Source organism: Sparus aurata, chromosome 13, assembly GCF_900880675.1.
Source record: "Sparus aurata chromosome 13, fSpaAur1.1, whole genome shotgun sequence".
In the NCBI taxonomy this organism is placed as follows: domain Eukaryota; kingdom Metazoa; phylum Chordata; class Actinopteri; order Spariformes; family Sparidae; genus Sparus; species Sparus aurata.
Window position 1 is genome coordinate 13,790,652 of NC_044199.1, and position 20,368 is coordinate 13,811,019.

At 46.0% G+C, this 20,368-nt stretch overlaps 1 protein-coding gene and 1 long non-coding RNA gene across 2 annotated transcripts in view; one reads left to right on the forward strand and one right to left on the reverse strand.

The window, feature by feature from the left end:
- The window catches only part of LOC115593806 (stAR-related lipid transfer protein 13-like), a 66,803-nt gene extending 49,133 nt beyond the window's left edge, over nt 1–17,670 (reverse strand). Inside the window, exons 1-3 of the mRNA XM_030437493.1 lie at nt 17,040–17,670; nt 12,045–12,179; nt 1,101–1,280 (exon numbers count right to left, since the gene is read on the reverse strand). Coding sequence (XP_030293353.1) covers nt 1,101–1,280; nt 12,045–12,161 — 297 coding nt within the window. The 5' untranslated portion in view covers nt 12,162–12,179; nt 17,040–17,670. The remainder of the gene's footprint in view (nt 1–1,100; nt 1,281–12,044; nt 12,180–17,039) is intronic.
- On the forward strand, nt 947–9,000 carry LOC115593810 (uncharacterized). The gene is made up of 3 exons (XR_003986368.1): nt 947–995; nt 1,071–1,425; nt 8,097–9,000. It is a non-coding gene; the product is annotated as an uncharacterized LOC115593810 (long non-coding RNA).
- Nucleotides 17,671–20,368: the final 2,698 nt, after the last annotated feature.

The window sequence follows — 20,368 nt, forward strand, 5'->3', positions numbered from 1 at the left end:
GCAAACAAAACATTCCCGTCTTCTGAAGCTTGGAAACATTTAACTAGCAAAACACAAGCCGACTTTTACTATGAAGTAGTGGATTGTATTTGTCAGCGAGCTTAGCGTTTACCGCTATCGTTCATCAAAAATTTGTCTCAGAACAAAACTAGACAATGATCATTTTTGGATTTGTTTACAGCAGATGAGTTTGGAATATTGCATGGACTGATTGAGCAGGAGGGAGTGGCCACAGTGATCTGTTGGATGAAGAGTAGCAGAGGACAAGTTTAACACCTCCATCTTCTCATTTAAGTAACCAACTCCTTTCGATCTAGACTCCAGTTCAGACTCGTGCCGCATGAAATCAGAAGACGGTGGCCTACAGAGTGATTCAAAATGGCCAATTATTTGCTGCTCCGTTATTTCTGTGACCCGGGGTGTTAAACCACATTTGCTGTAACCACTAGTAAACGAAACAAGACTTAACTCTTCGAGATAGCGCTTTTACCCTTGAGACGACGTGAACAGCTAACAGCTACTCAGTTCGCACGCCAACCAATCTATGTCCATGACAACTAACCAAACTCCATCCACTGATGAAGATACTGTTGAAATGGTAAGAAAAAAGCAGCCTGGTACTGTTGTAGAGATCTACAGAGCTGGTTTTGCCTTTTCCCCCTCTCTTCATCTGACTCACAGTTGTGCATGTTGAGCAGTGATATCTACAGCATGTGTGGTGGTTTTTTGTTGTTGCCGCAGTGCTGACACAGAAAAACGATGACCTTGCATGTTGCTGGATGGAGCAGAGCTGTCTCATCCTTTTACTTTCACCTTATTTACACAACAGCAGGGGACACGCAGACTGGACAGAGGCCCAAATAGCGAAAGAAGGAGGGAGGAGACATGATACGATAGCCAGAAGAGAAAGTGAGGGAAACATTTACTCTTCTGTAAAGAGCTTAGGGTGGAACTTCCCATTGTAAGATGTGAAATACAACAGAGGGGCATAAGAGGTCAGTGTGCTTTCAAAGAGAGGACAGCTCTAACAATGTGAAAAATAAAATATGTTATGTCTCCAACGCTACCAGACACACGCACAGAGGGAGAGTGTCGCTCACCCTGACCCGTCGAATGTGGAGATGTGTAGGGGACGAGAGGGACGAGCGGGTCAGCGGTCTGCTGCGGGTCAAAGGTCGCGAGGGGCGCCTCGTCAGTGGCTCATGTTTGTCTGGAGGTTTGGAGGTTCCCTGATCCTGACTCAGCGCTCGGCTCGCCGTCGTGCCCAAAGCCGGAGCACCCTGGAAGGACAAAGAGACAAGATTAAAGATTGAACCAGAAAATCTTCAATCACATCAAGTGTTTCAGAACTTGAAATTGTCATCTCAACAGGGTGACTCTGTCTGCTTATGAAAATTGTATGATACAACAAAGGCTCCAAGAGAGGTGAGGTTAGATTGTTTTTCCAGCTACAGAGCTAGTGTGTTTGCTAATGTTATAAATAAGGTGAATCTATGGAAGCCCTGAGGGGCAAATGAGAAAGAAGTATTCTGTTTTTTTTTCTGGTTGTTTTGAAAGATTAATCGTTAATAATATAATAATAATTATCCTGAGAAAAACAATTTGTATCAGATTTGGAAAATGGATCACAAAAATTTCATTTCTATTTCATCCTTACTGACCGCCAGAGACGGTGCTTCAGCACTGAATGTCTCCATCTCGCGCATGCGCAGGTCGAGTGTTTATACCAACAAAGTCACCTGTGACCCTTGATGATACCGGCAAGCCTATATCTTCCGGTGACATCAGAGGATCTGTTCCTTTTCATCTTCTCGCTTCGCAGATAGATGTACGTCAGTGAGCTCTAGCTGAACTAAACACGTACTGCTGCTTCGTCGCTGGTAGCCTTGCGACAACCTGTCGGAGCTGCGAGCTGCTCGCCCTCCAAGGGCTGCGACGAGCTGAGACGGGAGTTTTGTTGCGGTTTCCCGCGGACACCCCTTCGGATCACCATCGGTTCGTCTCTACAACTGGCTGAGTATACCAGGCGTAGTGTTACGTTTCCTTTAAGTGTCTCTTTCTTTTGTTAAATAAGGTTGGTGAAGGCGTTGTACTCGCTCCCTCTCCCGACATTTGTGCTATTGGTTACGGGCGCTAGCGGTTAGCATTGCCTGCTTGACCTAGTGTCTGTGTAATCGGTACACCGCTGGTTGTACCCGCTTTCCGTTGTAGTTTTTATGTTGGTGAAGCCAGTGTACTCGCTCCCTCTCCCGACATCTGTGCTGTCATTTGCGGGCATTAGCAGTGTTGTATGCTTGACCTATTGTCTGTGTAATCGGTACACCGTTGGTTGTATCCGTTTTCAGTTGTAGCTTTATATGTTGGTGAAGCCAGTGTACTCGCTCCCTCTCCCGACATCCGTACTACTGTTCCATCTGTAAGTAATTTGTACAACTTGTACCCACCTTTCGTTGTAGTTTTCCCGTGTTGGTGAAGGCAGTGTGTGCGCTCCCTCTCCCATCATAGGTGTATATTACTATTTTCTGTAACAGCTGCATCCCGAGCTGTGTTTGCTTTCCTTTGGCAGTTATACCTGCGTTTTCGCCTGGCCTACTTAAGTTTGCATTTTGTGGCACATGCGGTTGTGCCCATTGATTTGTTTTTGCGCAGCAAGCTGACCCTTGCTGGTGAAGGCAGTGCTCTCGCTCCCGCTCCCAGCATAGGCGGGTGCTGTTGCCCTTGTAGTTAGCAGAAGTGTTAGCCACAAAGGCTAACTGCGTTTGTTGTGCGACACCTGCTGGTGAAGGCAGTGCGTTCGCCTCCCTCTCCCAGCATCTGTTGTTTTTCTCAGTTGCTTGTATTTGAACCAGTTGTCACCATGCTTGGTGAACACTCCTGCTCGGCCTGTCTGGCCACTCTGCAGTCTGAAGACGGTCATGATATGTGTCCTCCGTGCCTTGGCCTCGATCACCTGAGGGAGGGGCTTTCAGAGGACCCGTGCATGAACTGTAGCTTCATGCCCCGGGCAGTGCGGGTTGCTAGACTGGCTGAGGCTGAACACCTGCTGGGCCATGCTCCGGAGCCGGACCAGTTGACCCCAGCCCAGCGATTGCCTCCAGCACAGCCTAGCCGATCTAAACGTCGGGCTGCAGAGGCTGCGAGCGCCTCCTCTGGGAAGAGGGTCAAGGAGTCTAAACTGGCCTCCAGGGTGGACCAATTGACTGAGGAGCTAAATCAAATGAAATCCCTCTTCCTAGCCATCCAGTCTGGGACTGGTGCAGTGGATGTGGGTGCTCCTGCTCCCCCTGCCGCCATGTTTGAACCAGAGGAGGACGTGCTCTCCGTGGCTGCTTCGGCCACTGAGTTCGCTGACTATGGGGCGGATGTGGTCCCCCAGGACGCTGCCTCCCACACCTCCGGGGCGAGCTTCCGCTCCTCAGCCCGCAGTTTCGGTGCTGGGTCCGAGAATAACTCCTGGGTGCCATCATTCGTATGGCCCTGGCCCGCCTGCAGTTGGATGTTCCGCAGGCTCAGCCGGCTCCCGCCAGTGCTTTCTTCAGGCGTGGTCCAGCCCCTGCCACCTTTACTGTGCCTCCGTCAGAAGAATATCTGAGGGAGTTGCACGCATGCTGGAGAGATACTAGAGCCCTCTCTCACGCAACATCAGATGGCCGGACCCTGGCAGCCATGCAGGATGCAGCCAAGTTCGGCTTGGCCCATATGCCAGCGGTTGAGCCGGCTATAGCGGCTCTGATTGTTTCGCCCGATCAGGCTCTGAGAACGGATGCCAGGTGTCCGCGCCCCCAGTGTCGGGCCACGGATGACCTGCTCTCTAAGGCCTATGACGCAGCAGCACGCATGGGACGCATTGGCAATTCCCTCTCGCATCTGATGCTCGCTCTCTCAGCGTCCCTGCAGGAGGCTACGCTGGACGCTTCCGTCCACAGCTTCAGTGACGCATCCCTGCAGGCATTTGCTCTGATGTCCAGAGAACTGGGGCGCCTGATGTCCACACTTGTCCAGGCTCGCCGCCAGGTGTGGCTGGCACAGTCGCCTCTCACCGAGGCGTGCCGGAAAACCCTCCGCAGCATCCCAGTGGAACCCGGCGAGGTTTTTGGGTCGGCTGCTGTAGAGGCGCTTGAGCGCACAGTCCAGGCCAGGCAGACGCGTCAGCAGCTCTCTGGGCTTCACAGGAGCATGCCTCCTCCCAGCAGACCTGGGGGTTCTCCAGCTCCCCCCAGGCGCCGCTCTCAGCCACAGACTCCCCCCAGTGGCAACCCTAGGTCTCAGCGACCGGTTCAACAGCCGGCTCAACGATGTCCTCAGGGCTTTCGAGCCCCCGAACGACCGCGCCCTAGACAACCTCAGAACTCCGACGCTGCCCGTCGTCCCCCCAGGGCCTCTAGAGGCCGGGGGACCAGGCGCTTAGAGTCCGGGGCCGGTCGTCGGCTGTTTTTCCCGGCAGCAGCTCAGCTGCTGGGCTGCTTCCACCAAGGATCCTTGGGTGATTTCCACCTTAACCCACGGGTACAAACTTCAGTTCCGACGCCGGCCCCCCTGCCTTCAGCCGGGTCAAGATGACCATCATACGCAACCCGGCAAAAGCCTATGCCCTCAACCAGGAGTTGTCCGCCCTCCTGGACAAGGGTGCCATCGAGCCAGTAGACCCCCTGTCACCCGGGGGGTTCTATTCGACTTACTTTCTTGTCAAAAAGAAAGACGGCGGACTCCGCCCTATCCTCGACTTGAGGGGACTCAACCGGTTCCTGAAAGCCCTGAAGTTCCACATGCTCAGTACTGCAGAGGTTCTGCGTACTGTTGCCAGAGGGGAATGGTTAACCTCAGTAGACCTGAAGGACGCGTACTTTCATGTCCCCATTGCACCACACCACAGATCATTTCTGCGGTTTGCCTTTCAGGGCCGCCATTTTCAGTTCAGGGTTCTCCCGTTTGGCCTCTCCATTTCTCCACGGGTGTTCACCAGGTGTGTGGTGGCAGCCCTCTCACCCCTGCAGTCGCGGGGCATGAAGATCCTGCCGTATCTGGACGACTGGCTGGTCTGTGCGCCATCCCGGTCTCAGGTGACCCGGGACACAGCGATTCTCCTCTCACATGTGGCCCAGCTCGGCCTCAGAGTGAATTTCCAAAAGAGCTGCTTGGTTCCCTCACAGAGTGCACTCTTTCTGGGGGTGACTCTGGATGCTGTTGCCATGAAGGCCTGTCCATCACCTCGGCGCGTGGACGACATCCTCCGCCTCCTTCTCCTCTTTCAGGAGGGCCGCTGCTTGCGCTATGTCCAGTATATGCGCCTCTTAGGCAAGCTGACGGCTGCTGCCAATGTGGTTCCCTTAGGGTTGCTGTCACTACGTCCCCTTCAGAGGTGGCTGAACAGCTTCCACTTGGATGCCAGGCGGCACCGGCACAGGAAACTCAAGGTGTCACGGCGTTGCCTCCTTGCTCTGACCCCTTGGAGGGAGAGATCATTTCTCCTTCAGGGCATGCCCATGGGCTCCATTGCATCCCGTCAGGAGACCATCACAACAGATGCATCCATCTCAGGGTGGGGTGCTGTGTGGCAGAACCGGACAGCCCAAGGCCTGTGGCCTGCACAGGACCGCTCGGACCACATCAATGTGCTGGAGCTACGGGCAGTGCACATGGCACTGCAGCTTTTTCTCCTGTTCCTGAGAGGGAGGCATGTGCTAGTACGGTCGGACAACATCTCAACCGTCTCTCACATAAACCACCAAGGGGGAACCAGGTCTGCACGGCTGTTGCAGGTGTCCCGGGACCTCCTGTTGTGGGCGGTCCCCCGCCTAGCCAGCATAAGGGCGATGTATTTGCCTGGGGAACGGAACTGGGCCGCAGCCTCCACCGGGGGAATGGCGGCTTCACCCAGAGGTGGTGCTCAATATCTGGGACGTCTTCGGCAGGGCAGAGGTGGATCTCTTTGCCACAGAAGAGTCGACCCATTGTCCCCTCTGGTTCTCCTTGACAGAGGAGGCCAGCCCTCTGGGCCAGGATGCTCTCGCCCACGATTGGCCAGAGGGTCTTCTCTATGCCTTCCCCCCGATGCCTCTGATTCCTCAAATACTGCAGAGGGTCCTCCAGCAGGGCCACAGGCTGCTATTGGTAGCCCCCTTCTGGCCAGGGAGGACATGGTTTCCTCTGCTGCACAGGCTGTGCCGCGGCTCACCGTGGCCTCTCCCCCACAGGATGGATCTCCTGTCCCAGTTAGGGGGCCGGGTCTGGCATCCCAACCCTCATCGCCTGCAGCTCTGGGTTTGGCCACTGCAGGGCCCAACCCGCTGCTGTCAGAGTGCTCAGACACTGTCCAATATACGATACTGAATGCTAGGGCGCCTTCTACCCGGATGCAGTATGAGAACAGGTGGAAACTGTTTTCTGTCTGGTGTTCAGACAGGGGTGAGGACCCCATGCACTGTACAATCCCAAAAATTCTGGAGTTCCTACAGTCACTCCTGAATGGCGGACGGTCCCCTGCTACTCTGAGGGTGTATGTGGCAGCCATTTCCTCTCGACACGCTCAAGTTGACGACAACACCGTGGGGTGCCACAGACTTGTGTCCTTTTTCCTAAAGGGAAGCCGTGAGGTTACAACCCCCAAAGGCACAGAGAATTCCAGCATGGGATCTGCCCCTGGTGCTGGATGCTCTGTGTCTGCCTCCTTTTGAGCCCCTGGCACAGGCAGAGTTGAAGTGGGTGTCTGCTAAGACTGCCTTTCTGCTTGCCATCACTTCAGCAAAGCGTGTTGGGGAGCTACACGCTCTCTCGGTCAGTGACTCATGTCTGAGGTGGAACTCAGATGGCTCAGGGGTCACTCTGTGGCCGAATACAGCCATTCTTCCTAAGGTTCTCTCACCGTCGAACCTTAACCAACCTATCCACCTGGCACAGTTTATTCCCCCCGCAGGGGAGGAAAGGTTAGGACTGCTGTGCCCTGTGCGGGCCTTAAGAGTCTATATAAATTTGACCGCAAGCACGAGACGGTCAGAACAGCTGTTCGTCTGTTATGGTGGTCCTAAGAAAGGCTGTGCTCTCTCCAAGCAGCGTCTGTCGCATTGGATTGTGGATGTCATCACCCAGGCGTATGAACACAGTGGTCGCCCCCTGCCATCCGGGGTGAGGTGCCACTCTACTAGGGCTGTCTCTACATCATGGGCGGCTCTGCGTGGTGTGCCCCTGGGGGACATCTGTGATGCGGCATCGTGGGTATCACCAACTACCTTCTCCAGATTCTATCGGGTGAATGTGGCCACTCCCCACCCACTGGGTGTGGCCCTGCTGCCCACCTCTACTGCTTCATCTCACTGAGGTATGTATTGGCATTCCTCGTGACCTTGTTGTTATGGGTCATCCAGTGCTGAAGCACCGCCTCTGGCGGTCAGTAAGGATGAAATAGAACGAAAGTTACGTATGTAACTACGGTTCTATGAATCCTGAATGACCGCCAGAGCGTTCTGTCACTCAGAATCCTTGTGGTTTCGCGAGAAGATTCTGCAGGAACAGATCCTCTGATGTCACCGGAAGATATAGGCTTGCCGGTATCATCAAGGGTCACAGGTGACTTTGTTGGTATAAACACTCGACCTGCGCATGCGCGAGATAGAGACATTCAGTGCTGAAGCACCGCCTCTGGCGGTCATCCAGGATTCATAGAACCGTAGTTACATACGTAACTTTCGTTTTCCACACTGGTCTCTCAGGGCCTCCGTACAACTAAGTCAAAAGGTGGAATAAAAGAAGATGCTTTTTCATTTACAAACCTGTTTTTAGACATCCAACATCTTTAAACCTTAGTATAAAATAGCGACATGAGCAAAAAATAAAATTCAGTTGCTCTACAAAGATAAAACTGTCACCATGACCACATGTTTTGTATACCCTATTTCTTCTTGTTACAGAAATCTCTCCCTAAACACAAATTCAATCATTTTGTAAAAGATTTTTTAAAAATTCCATTCAGAGAGACTTTTTCATCGGAATGCAGTCAAGACAACTGACGTTCACTTTAAACTACTATTATTATTGCTCTTAGTTATTATCTTGTTTGTTAATATCAATGTCTCTGTGTCTCTCCTTTCCTCTTACCCCAGTCCCTGTCTTCATGTCAATTGCCCCTTCAGCAGCTGCCTGTGTCTGCAGTGTGGTTTCTGTGGAGTACTAAGTTGAGCTGGTGTTGGAGGATGAGTGTTTGAAGATATAAGACACTGCTGATGATGTGTCTGCCCTTCTCACATTGTGAAAAAAAATCCCCGGCCCATCATCGTCCCCTCTGAATCTCCGCTCACTGACAACATGGGAAAGTCCATCCCGGCTTTGACCTCCCGACTCAACCACTGTACGCACTTCAGTGGGGAGACCCGCCGCTGTGCTTCCCGCTCTCCCCTCCCGTCGCACACTGATAACATGGATGCCATGCCAGTGCGAGTGTGTAGCTGAGAGTGATTGAGGAATGGCCAAACATTTCCGTGAACTGCATTTTTTTCAAATCAAGAACTGCACGGAGAGACACATTTTCCCTTCATCGCAACATACAATGAGTGACTGTGTTGAAAATTCCCTTCCTGACCCTGTAGTGTTTCCATCATAAAGATGGCATGGTGCTAATATTCTAACTATGCAGTCACAGTTAGATAACAACATCAAGGACATTGTGTCCCCAACTCAAACTGAAAGTCAGTCAGCATCTCATCTAAATTTCTAATTTTGGTGAAACTTTATTTCCACATTTGTCGGTCTTAATTATGGTGAACAGCTGTCGTTGTTTGGCTGGGATTGTTACGGTTTAGAGCCGGGTGTCCCGAGTCCCAGCAAATATCTGTAAAACACTAAGATGTCCCAGTTATGACCACCATTGAAATGATAATTACGATGTTACCTGTTTTTACCGCCTCTAATGTTCTGTTCCACTCTTTATTACCTGACCCCATATAAGAACATGTAATTGGTCTTAATCAATAAATTTGGCATTTTCAGGGCTGCTGCTAGCTTCTTAAATCACGGGCATGCATTATTGTCTATGACGCTTCAGTATGCTGACGGTTAGCTGTCATGCTACATTACGTGACAGTTGTTTTTTATTAAAAAAGAACTCCAGGAGACTTATTGCTTCCTTTGTAAATTACCTAGCAGAGACAATGTGATGTTCATGGTGTTGAAATGTGTGCTCCATCTGAGTGCTAAGCGCTGTAGCCTACATGTAACAGTTAGGCTATCGATTTGGGGGTTGAAAATATGCTTACTTGGTTGATAAGCATTTTTTTAATTTTTTATGTTCTTTATCATTTCACCAACAGGAATGTAAGGAAGAATTTTCTTTTCGCAGTAGAAAGCCAATCTATCAAAATACAAGTGAGTCTACAGTCATGCTAGCAGCGTTGTGAGGTAGTAGCTAGCTAGCTGGCCTACAATGTTGCTTTGAGCTAAATGCTTACGTTAGCATGCTAACATGCTAAAGATATCACAAGTCCATCTTAGATAATCATTTTGACTCTTTATCAAGTGTTATTAAACGACCTACTTACTTCCTATCTTGTCTTCACCAGAAAATATATTGATTTATCCATAGGGGACACCTATTTCTGTAACACACTAAAATGTCAGTTTATTTTAAACAATCTTCCAGGTTTTGACCACAACTGAAATGAAAATGATTTACTGTTAGCACTTTTTATGTTCTATTCCACTCAATATAAGCCACTTAACGCTATATAAATACACTTAAAACAGTGATTCATCATAATAATATATATAGTATTTTCTCATAGAACAAATAGAAATCTTGACCTGATGAATGCACGAAAATGGCAGCGATGTGTTTTTCAAATTTTAAATGAATCCATCCAATAGCCGTTGAAACATTTAAGTTTTGGAAGGACAAAATGGCATCACCAGAGCTATGATGCTAGCACGGCTAAAAAAAGACAGTAACAAAAAAATCTAAAATGGAAGAACTGAGGGGCTTTCTAAAGTATGACTGGCAAAATGTGGAGGAGCTGGTGGTTAAAGGACATTGTCTGAATACGGGACATGGAGCAAAGAATCAACTAAAAGGCCATCAGAAAATTCTGTTCAGAGAGAACGGTTATATATCTTCAGTCTTTGTATATAAAGCCCATGACTTGCAAAGACAAAAACTTCATTCTGGATATGAATAAAGACACCGTGTTGATTCTAAGAGGACGTTCCAAATTCGGTTGAATTCAGTTTCTTTTTATCCAAACAATAAATCATTTTGCCTCACACCCAACCCTGAATGCCTTTTTACTACCATAAAAAGAAAAAAGTCATGCATTACCCCTCTGGGCTGGCTTCATTTAATCTTTATGACCCTATAAATATTTGACATTTTTGGGATAAATGGTCTCTCTCCTCTCCCACTGTAGGGCAGGCAGCTGAACCGAGCATGTCTATTGATTTAGCTTTTTTATTAATCATCATCATTGTGTTGTATTGTGTGTTTTATCTTGTCACATAAAAATACTTGACAGAGAGTGAGACAGACGAAGCGAATAAATGTCTGTTTTACTGCTGTTTTCGTGGATTGCCAGGCAGTTTGATTAAGATTAGCCTGATTAAATACAGCCTTTTTATATGAATTCCTCAAGTTCTGTGCTGTTGGTTTAAGAGCTATTTGAGGTTACCAGATTTACACTTGGTGAGCATAATGAGGCAGCTGGAATGCCCTGCGAGAGGCGAGCAGAGGAGTGCAGCACAGGAGCCGTTTACAAACTGCGTTCCTGCTCCAGAAATTGTGTTAAATAAACCTTTAAAATAACAGTCGGCTGGTCTGAGCTCAGCTCTTAGTATCTGTGGTTTAATGCTGTTTCCAGATGGATACCAGACGAGTCAGAAACCGCCCTGATTTATGAAAGGCTTTAATGGCGGAAAAACAACAGGCTTGGAGACCATCCAAACTATTACTCTTAATTAATCTACCTCATATTAAATCGGGGGAGAGACGACAATCCTTGCAAACCCATTCCACTGAGTAGGCTCCCCGTTCAAACGTGTGTGGTACACTGATGGTAAATTCTGCCTGAGTGTGTGTGGCCACGAGTTGTAAAGTTATGAGCTTTGTCTAAAAATGGAACAATATATAAGTAAATTAGTGGCAACAATTTAGAAAATCCTTCTCCATCATGTCGTAGGATTTATGAGTGGTCTGTTTGCAGATGAGGCGATGGCCATTGTGGCTTCTCCATTTCACTTACACGTTAAACTGCCAGGTCATCCACCAAAATTCCTACTTTAAGCTAACAAAGCTGGTGTTGATGACACAACATAGTTCTCATGACACCATCTCTTTCATGGCTTTATTAGACAGGACAGTGTAAGAAGCAACAGGATACCTGTTAAAGTTGGCATGCTAACCAGCTAGCAGTTTGCCACATTCTAACTGAAGAGGAGCTAATCTGATGGTAAACAACACCAACAATCTCTCTGTGCTCGGAGCTCCCAATCCAGGCAGAGTCAGCTAATACGACTGCTAGCTGCACAGTTACCTGAGCTTACTAGCTTATAGTTAGCAGCGTTTAGTGTTAGCATTTCCTCTGGTGATATGCTGCCCACATTTGTTTGAATTCAAGAGGAGGTCAGTTTTTACATACTGCACCTTTAAAGGTCCACTGTGTAGAAGTAAGTAGCACCTAGTGGTTAAGGTTGCAGACATCAACCAACTGAATACCCCTCATCTAACCCTCCCCTTTCAAATGTGTAGTAGAACCTGCAGGAGATTCGGAAGGGCTCTTTCCGGAGCTAGCATTTGGTTTTGTCTGTTCTGGGCAGTGCAACATTTCTGCCAATAGATCCCCTTAAATCTTACACACTGGAGGTTATAGGTCAGCATGTTATGCAGATCCATTGATGATCAATAATATTTGAGCAATGATCATAAAGTATCTGTATTGGTTGGTTAGGATCAGTAGATTATGTGATGCATTCCCCTGTCATGAAGAGAGAAGTCCCTACAGACTCCTATCAGAAACCATGAAAGTTCATTTATTGTTGCTAGATGTTGTTTCTTTATGTTGTTGACGTACCGCGGTGCTCTGCCGCTCCTTGTCGACATCCTCCTCGTCTCCGTAAGAAGAATTAGCACTTTGGGCTTCCTGGATTTCCTCATTTAGGTGATCCAACTTTTTCATCAGTATGTTCATGGAGTCACACGCTGCAGCCTGAACACACACACAGACACACACAAACTCAGGCAAATATGGCTTAAGGGCAAACTCTGGGGGTTAACTTGCACTGAGGCCTTTCAGGAGAAATCTGCTGAACCTAACACACACTCCTCTTCCTCACCCACCCACTCCACCCTTCATTGCCTCCAGGTCCTTGCGGATGAACATAGCGCTTTCAACCTAAGAAGGGGTACACGGTGTACCCTGCACCATGGAGGAAGTGACACCTTCTAAGTGGGATTATTGGACTAGAAAAGTAAAAACAACCTCCAAATATAGAAGAATCAACTGTCTCTTAACGATAGACAAACAGCAGTGTGGTCACATAATATGTAAATGTGTTGTAATATCTGTCCATTCAACACAGCTCAGTTATGCACATACCTACACCCTCGCTTTCCCTCTCTTTCCCTCTCCACCCATTGGTCACGGACTTTGACTGAGACACTTGTTCATTGGCCTTCCAGGAAATGAACAAACTGCTTTGTTTCTGGGCTCCGCTGCCAATCCGAGAAGTCCCAGAGGCTGATAGCAGCACATAGGGCCCCTTTGAGAAGCTCCAAGGCCAAAAACAGCCCCCTCACACACTCACACACTTACACACTCGCACGCACACATGCATGCATAGACACATGCATGCCCACACCCACCCACTCAGGCGCACAAACACACCCTTCTGTCCACTCCCATTCCCAAACCCCATCATGTTGACCAGTTTAAAAAATATCTGCAGTAACGGACTTGGCAGTAAAGCCATTTCCTGTGTGTTACAGCCCCCACATCTCCAGATTCCTACACACAGCAACACAGAGGGCTGTCTATGTGCAGCAGGGTGCTATTTTTACCCTCACTATGGGGGACAGAGCCAGGACGAGGGAGGCCTCTCAGTGGCATGAGCGACTGCAAACATGAGCATAAGCAGCGTGGCACGTGAGTGAGGACACTTAGTCTTCACAGCAGAGTGCTCTCAAAGTTCATGAAATGTTAATAGGCTTCTGTCCAAAGTCTTTACAGAGGATAGAGCACTTAAGACAAATAATGAAATAGTCCCATAGGAGAGATATAGTGATGTATTAGCTGTCTTGAAGGGTTAAAACACCTCTTGTGAAGATACATACTGTGCATCTAAGTATGAATAACCAAAGACTTGAAGGCTGTCCTTGGTCTGTAATTGTCTTATCCTTCTTCCTGGAATAATCTACAGAGGAACACTTAAAATTGTCAGACTTGGGGGGGGGGTTAAGTAAATTTTAAAAGATCGGGAAAACGGATTGCTCATAAAGTTTCACAGATATTGTTTCAGAAAATTGTACCTGGTTATTTATTTGTTGCCACTCTAAAGCCCAAACACCTAGACCGCCGCACAACCCTCAAGATTTTGTGTGAATGCAGGTGGAGTGTGCGTGTCATCCCATTCAGGGGTTTGGCTCTCTGCTCTGCCTTTGTGTACGGGTAGCCCTGCACTGCCCTCAGTCAAATCGACCTGCATCTCTTTCTGGTAATACTTCACACTTCATACTTTTGTATGCCTCCATACATTGCTTTACCTCCAGATGGCATACCTTTAAACCTGCAGTAAGGTTTTTTTCTTTTCTTTTTATTTCTTGTTTAATTATACATCCAGCAGGTTACAGAACAACATTATCATCAATTTGGAGTCACGTGTATGGGCACCAGATGAATGAAAAAGTCAAATATTCACTTTCATTAAGCTCTTTGTTGGTCTGCACCAGTCTTTTCACCATCCAGTTGCTTACTGTGTCTGTGTGCCCGGTGGTAAGGAGGTAGGCTTTTTAGTTGCCTTGTGGAGCTAAAAACATTGCTATGAAAGCAAAGAGAGTAAACCAGAATTCTAAAATTACGGACCAGAAATCTAAACAATGAACTGAAACTCTCTACAGAGCTCCGTAAAGCCACAGAGAATTACAGATTTGGGTGATAATTCTCTATAGAGTCAACGCAGTTCACATTTATACATTATCATTTGACATATCGTTCTTGATAAAATGCAATTTATAACTGTTCTGAAGACAAAAAAACAAAAACAAATCATCAACCAGGACCAAGCCAGAGAATTTAACCCGCTCCCTTTTTAATGTTTTATTAAAGAGTGAGGTATGTTATCTGCCCTCACCGTCACAGACATGTAATAGAAACAGGGAATGTCCAGTGGTGCTGTCCATTATGAGGAAGTGCACATGTACTTTAATTTGGAATCTGTAGAGAGCAGCAGGAGCTTCACTTGAAAACTAATTCTGGTGATCTTCCAAATCCAGACAAGGATAATGCATCTTATATTAGGCTAAATATATCACTGGAAATCACAAGAATTATTAAGTGCATCTTATGTCTCCTGGGAATGAAAGAATCCATCTTTAAGAGGTTCAAATCACTCCTTATCTATAAAGGCGTATAATAGTTGGTAAACTATCTTGGTGTGAAAAGCCTAATTGGTTGTGACAATAATGTGGCAGATGATCAAGGCTGCAATAAAAGTGCAAAACACCTACAGAACTGGGAATGATAGAAATAACTGCCTTTATACTGGACTCAAATATCGGAGCCAAGTTTTTTAAGAAGTAATTTCACTTTAACTCCAGTTTGATAACTTGTCTTTACGCAAAACTTCTCAAATTATTTCACTTGGCAAAGTTGTTCCCCACATTGTGGGGTGTGACGAAACTGCCTGGACCAAGACATTCCAAGAATGTGGAACCACAATGGGGCCTCTTTGACTTAACAGGTATTCAAATGAGCGCTGGTCCGATGCCTGTCAATAAGTGACTCTAAAAGCTACTTGGTCAAACTCTGAGAAAGACATCACAAAAGAATAAGTCCTTTCATTTCAGTCCAAGAGGAGGGAACAGTGTGCAGCACGCCAGAGGACTGTGATGGGAACGTGCCAGCAGCTGAAGGGCCGCTCTGACAGGTGTGAGAACACGGTCCGGGGCACTATCACACTAATGGATGCCCGCTGGTGCAGTGCATGCTGGGAGGCAAAGATGCCAGGCGGGGCTGGGGGGAAAATGAAAGGAATTCATGATTGAAGGTGCCAAAATTTAAATTTGTATTCAGATATCCTTTTTGGTTAACCAAAGAATCCAAATGAACTGTGAACTCTTTATCTCTAAACGTTTGGCAGGCTAATATTCATAGAAACATTACAAGCATTGCAACTTAGACTAAAAGGAAATTGTCTTAGAATTAAATCACAGACATTTCTACTGCATATTTCGTCTAAATGCAACTCTGACCACTTATCCATGAGGATGCTCCAACTATATTGCAACCTACTGTGTAGGACAAAGTAGCCTACATAGAATATGAATAATGTTACCAATTATCTTGTCCCTTGTCGACATTGTAGCATTTGTAAATTCACAAGCTTAAAAATGTGTCTTAAACATCTGCGGAAGACACACTGGACCTTGAAATTGAAAAAAATACTGCAAGCAACAAATAGAAAGTCAAGTGGAAACAAGAGCACAGTATGAAACAGTTTGACAGTGCTGCCCTCTAGTGGTGGACACAGGGTTCAACATTACAAACAGACCTGCTTGACTGAAGACTACCATGCATTGATGTCAAATTCATTACAAGGGAAATTCCGCATTCAGTATCATATTTTAGTTGAAATACAGTATTATCAGTCAAATTTAAAGTACTAAAGCAAAGGTGCTAATGATATATATTTTTTTACATCTGACATTATTTAGTGTTGTCAAAAGTATTGTCCTGCAGTATCGATACATCAGTACCTCTCACTCTCTCTTCTCTCTGACGGCGAGGTAACACACACACATGACACATTCAGGACTCATAAGGAATAGAAAAAATGTTTCTACTGAGCGTGATATGTAGATATAAATGTTACTTACAGTCATTCTGCTGTTACTGCTACTAGCCAGGAACAGGAAAGTCATACCTCATCGTCATCTTTTGTAGCCCTGTTATTTGTATATTATTAGATAAGAAATGATAAGATGGACCTTTATTGATCCCGTGTAGGAGATTTGACACAGCAGCACAAGGGAATAAACGGGATGCAAACAATACAAAAGTAGCAGCGCAGGGTAGGAAGAGAGGAAATGAAAAATGAAATAGAATAAAGTAATAATATACTCAATTAAATGAGATGAGATAGAATCAAAATGATCGTTCTGTCGATTTTTCCCCATGGCTTCAAATATCATGAGCGGTCATGGGAAAATGAACGGGACAGTTTTGAAGAACAAAATGGTTCCGCTCTACAAATCTTCATTCGTTCACACTCACATATTCTCCAGTGTTTGTTTTTTTAACGAAACCTTCTGAAGACTTCAGAGTGGACATGTGTCTTTGGTGGAACTATATCTCATCTGAAACAAGACAAAACTACAGCTCGAACCACCGGTTTAATCTTGAACTCTGTAATTTAAAAAGCTTATTTTATGTCAGATAAATGACGTGTTTTTAAAAAGTACAATATTTCCCTCTGAAATGTAGTGCAGTACCTCTAAATCAAACTTACAGGCAGCACTTAAGTAAATGTAAGCAGTTATTTTCCATCTCTGGACAGTTTTTCCTAGGTGTGACTAATATAATAAATGATGGCTGAATACCATTTAGCTGCCCAGTTTCAGGGCCCTGGTGTTGTGCCTACTGGCTGACATTTTAGTAGGACAGACCTATTGTCAATGTTATCATTAAGGCCCGTGCTTTTCCTGCAAAGACAAGAAAAATGTCTGCTGTGAAACGGGCCTGTCTGCAGCACGATGCAGTGCAAGCATGCAGCTGCCGAGTTGCTTTCACTGGCACAGTGAATAAGACTTCTTTCTGATTGTTATCGCTCTCCTCCCATCTTGTTTTTCTTACCTGTGCTCCATTGTTCTGCGGTATTTCCTGTTCCTCCTGGCTACCTGTGAACTCAGGTTTGCTCTCGCTGTCGGGCCTCGCCACGGTGCCATTAGGCTGGGCATCCTGCCTCTTCCTCGAGCACTTCCTGTTCCTGCTCAAGTGTCTGCGCCGACGGCTGACCAGGAATTCCTTATACTGCAGGGCATCGGGAAAGTCGTCTTCCTCATCGCCATCATCGCTCTCTACCTCTTTGGTGTTGGATGAGGAGGAGCCCCCGCTGTCGGAGCTGTCATTGGCAACGGTCACCTGGTTGTCAGAGCTACATTTATGGTCACGAAACACAATGGCACTCGGTTTGTGCTTCACTATCCGAAGCAGATCAACTGAACACTCTTCTGAATCATTCACTGATGCTGGAAGCTGTTTGTGACTCCTCTTATCCAGGGCTGGTGAGGAAGCAGGATCAGATAATGAGGTATCTACAGGGCTCCCTTCTTGCTGCTGAGTTGATATGTCTCCACAGTTTTTCAAATCCACTGCAGCCCCACTGTCCACGTCTGACAGCTCCAAGTCCAGACCTGTTCCAGGAGCCACGTCTGAGCTCTGGCTGCGCTCACAGTGTCCGCTCTGCTGTGAGTCATTACAGGGGGAGGCGATGTCCATCTTCATCTCCTTCCATCTTTGAGCATGACTGTCCACAGGATCAGGGGCACAGCACAGCACAGGGACAGGTTCAGACATGGTTCTCAGTTTGCTGCTGGAGCTTTGAGACAGGAAGGGAACTTGACCTTGTAGGTCACCCACAGCCTGGGGGTAAGTATGCCTGTTGGGCTGCTGCTGAACAGGCAGTGCAGCTACCGGACCTTCATGCATCACGAGGGAACCAGTTTTCAAGTCTTTCACAGTGAGTGCAACGGTGGCTCGCTAATGTGAAGCTGCTGAAATGAAGCTACGTGTGGATGAGAATTCCTTTGGCACCTGAGCTGGAGAGAAAAGAGACACAGAATGTAAATTTGGGCAAAACTATTCATGTTCTCACATGTGCATACTAAAGAATAAATGTATGCACAGTCCAGGGACATTTGGATCTGTAAATGTTTGCATATGTCTGGATTCAAGTCTGGATTTGCTTAGAGAGTATTTAAGTGCTCCAGAAGGAAGAAAACTGTTACTTGGACAGATTTCCAATAACGGCCAATCAGTCGTCTCCACTCTTAAAGTAACACTGTCTATGAACACATCTATAATGCAGTATAATACATAACGCTTTTTAAAGTAATAGAAGTCAGAAAACATTATAGATGTGACTTGAAATAAATCAAAGTGTCAGATCACATTGCTGCCATGATCTTCAGATATTAAATATCATCAATTTTGATCATTGATCATCAAATTTGCTCTGAAACTTAAACTCATCTATAACTGCATACAGAGTCAGGTGTTTTATAGTATTGTATTACAGTTTTTTCAAATTGTTCTGTCTGTATTTTATTTGTACATATAAATTAAGTTGAGTTTGTGTTTGTATCTTTTTTTTTATATTTGTTTTTGAGTTTTATGTTCTTTAAAGGCCCATCTAGAGGTGGGCATTGCAAATCAGTTTAGGCTTTGAATGAATGAATGAATAAACAAACAAACAAACAATAGGTAAATAAAAAAATGTATTCATAAATAATAAAATACATGTCTGAGCTAAAGTGAACTAAATTTGGATGTATCTAATGCATGCATCATAAGGCATTATGAATGAAATACCTAATGCACTTTAGATATGGTGTTCATCAAAAGTGATTTTTTTGTTTTCTTCGCAGAAAATTATACTTTTCCACTATTTTGATAGTATAAGTATTCTACTAAAAGCCTTACTTATGAGATAAATAGGATCACTTTCGAGACTGAATGGTCACAAAAAGCCAAAAAAAGCCAGCAACGTTTATCTTCCCCAAAAAAGCCCCACGGAGCCACAGTCTGTAGCATTTTTCTCAAACACATTGTTTTTTCCTGATGGATATTTTTGGCCGCAGCCAACGCACACACACCCTTTCCTCGCCTGGCATGTTTTTCTTCTACTTTCAAACCCATGGTGGTGGGTCTTGAGCTTAGGTTTAAATCAGGCACACGGGAAGTCAGTCACAGTTGGAGGTGTTTGGGGTTCAGTCTACATAATGACGTCATTGTCATCAAGGGCAATAAGTCAAAGCAGCCACGCCAACAACAGTCAACAACAGCATGGGGACGAGGGGGGAGAGAAACTCCCCAAATTCCCTTAAAAAATCACTCAATTTTGTGAGCTGTTGACTTAAAAGAAGGGTTAATAACTTCATGAAATGCTGACTAGAACAAAACCTGAATCATCTGGGCCCTCTTGTAAATTCAGCACATATCATACATCAACTTCTTTCTTCATGCAGAAAACCTTGTGTCCGTTTCTCCCAGCAATGTTTCGTTCTGCCATACTGAGTCATTTTTTCCCATTGTGCGAAGGCCATGTGTCAAGTCTGTGGAAAATATTACCGCACAGCAACTTAATCGCACCTTAACCTCAGAAAAATACTCAATAATAAGAGGATTTGTAACTTTGACCTGTTCCTTAATAAGACAATTCAAGAACTAAGGCTGCTAAAGACACAGAGAATTAATATTTTCAACATACCAGATGTTTTGTGACGAGGTTGTGTCATCCAAGAACACATCCAACACGGCGGAAGCATCCAGTATCCAGCCAGGACAGCTCAGTGCTTATGTGCTGCATGACACAGATGGTGCAGAAGGAGTGAGTTCACCTCTGAAAAGATATGAAACGACGAGAGGGGAGGAGAGAAAAAGAAAAGGGGTTGAGGAATGCTTTGCCCTCCTACATTACCTCAGCAAGAGTTCCACAGGCAGGTGTTTGTGCTATTTGTGCAAGTGTGTATGTGCATGTGTGTGTGTGCGTTTGTGAATGCAAGCATGTACAAGAGTGAGAGAAAATGTTAGATTAACCACTTAAAGCAGATTAAGTACAGAGTGCTATTGTGTAAGTGATCAAACAAATTGAAAAATTAGCTGCACGTACATTCGACTTTGACAAAAGATGACAAATGATGAAGAGGCTCGGGGTCTGTGGTGCACCCCCCCCCTTCCCCATTCCTCCTTTTCACTCATTACTGTATGATATGGCTCAAGGCTAAGGATTTTTCACCTTGGAAGTACATTCCTCGACAACACATGAGGTAATGCTTCAAACACGTTCTCGTGCTCATTCAAACCTCTCTCGCCGCAGCCAAGGTTTGAGCCTCGATCGACAAGAAAGACTTATAGTGTTTTTTAAAAAAGCTGTCGGTGAACCGTGGAATTCCTCAAGTTTG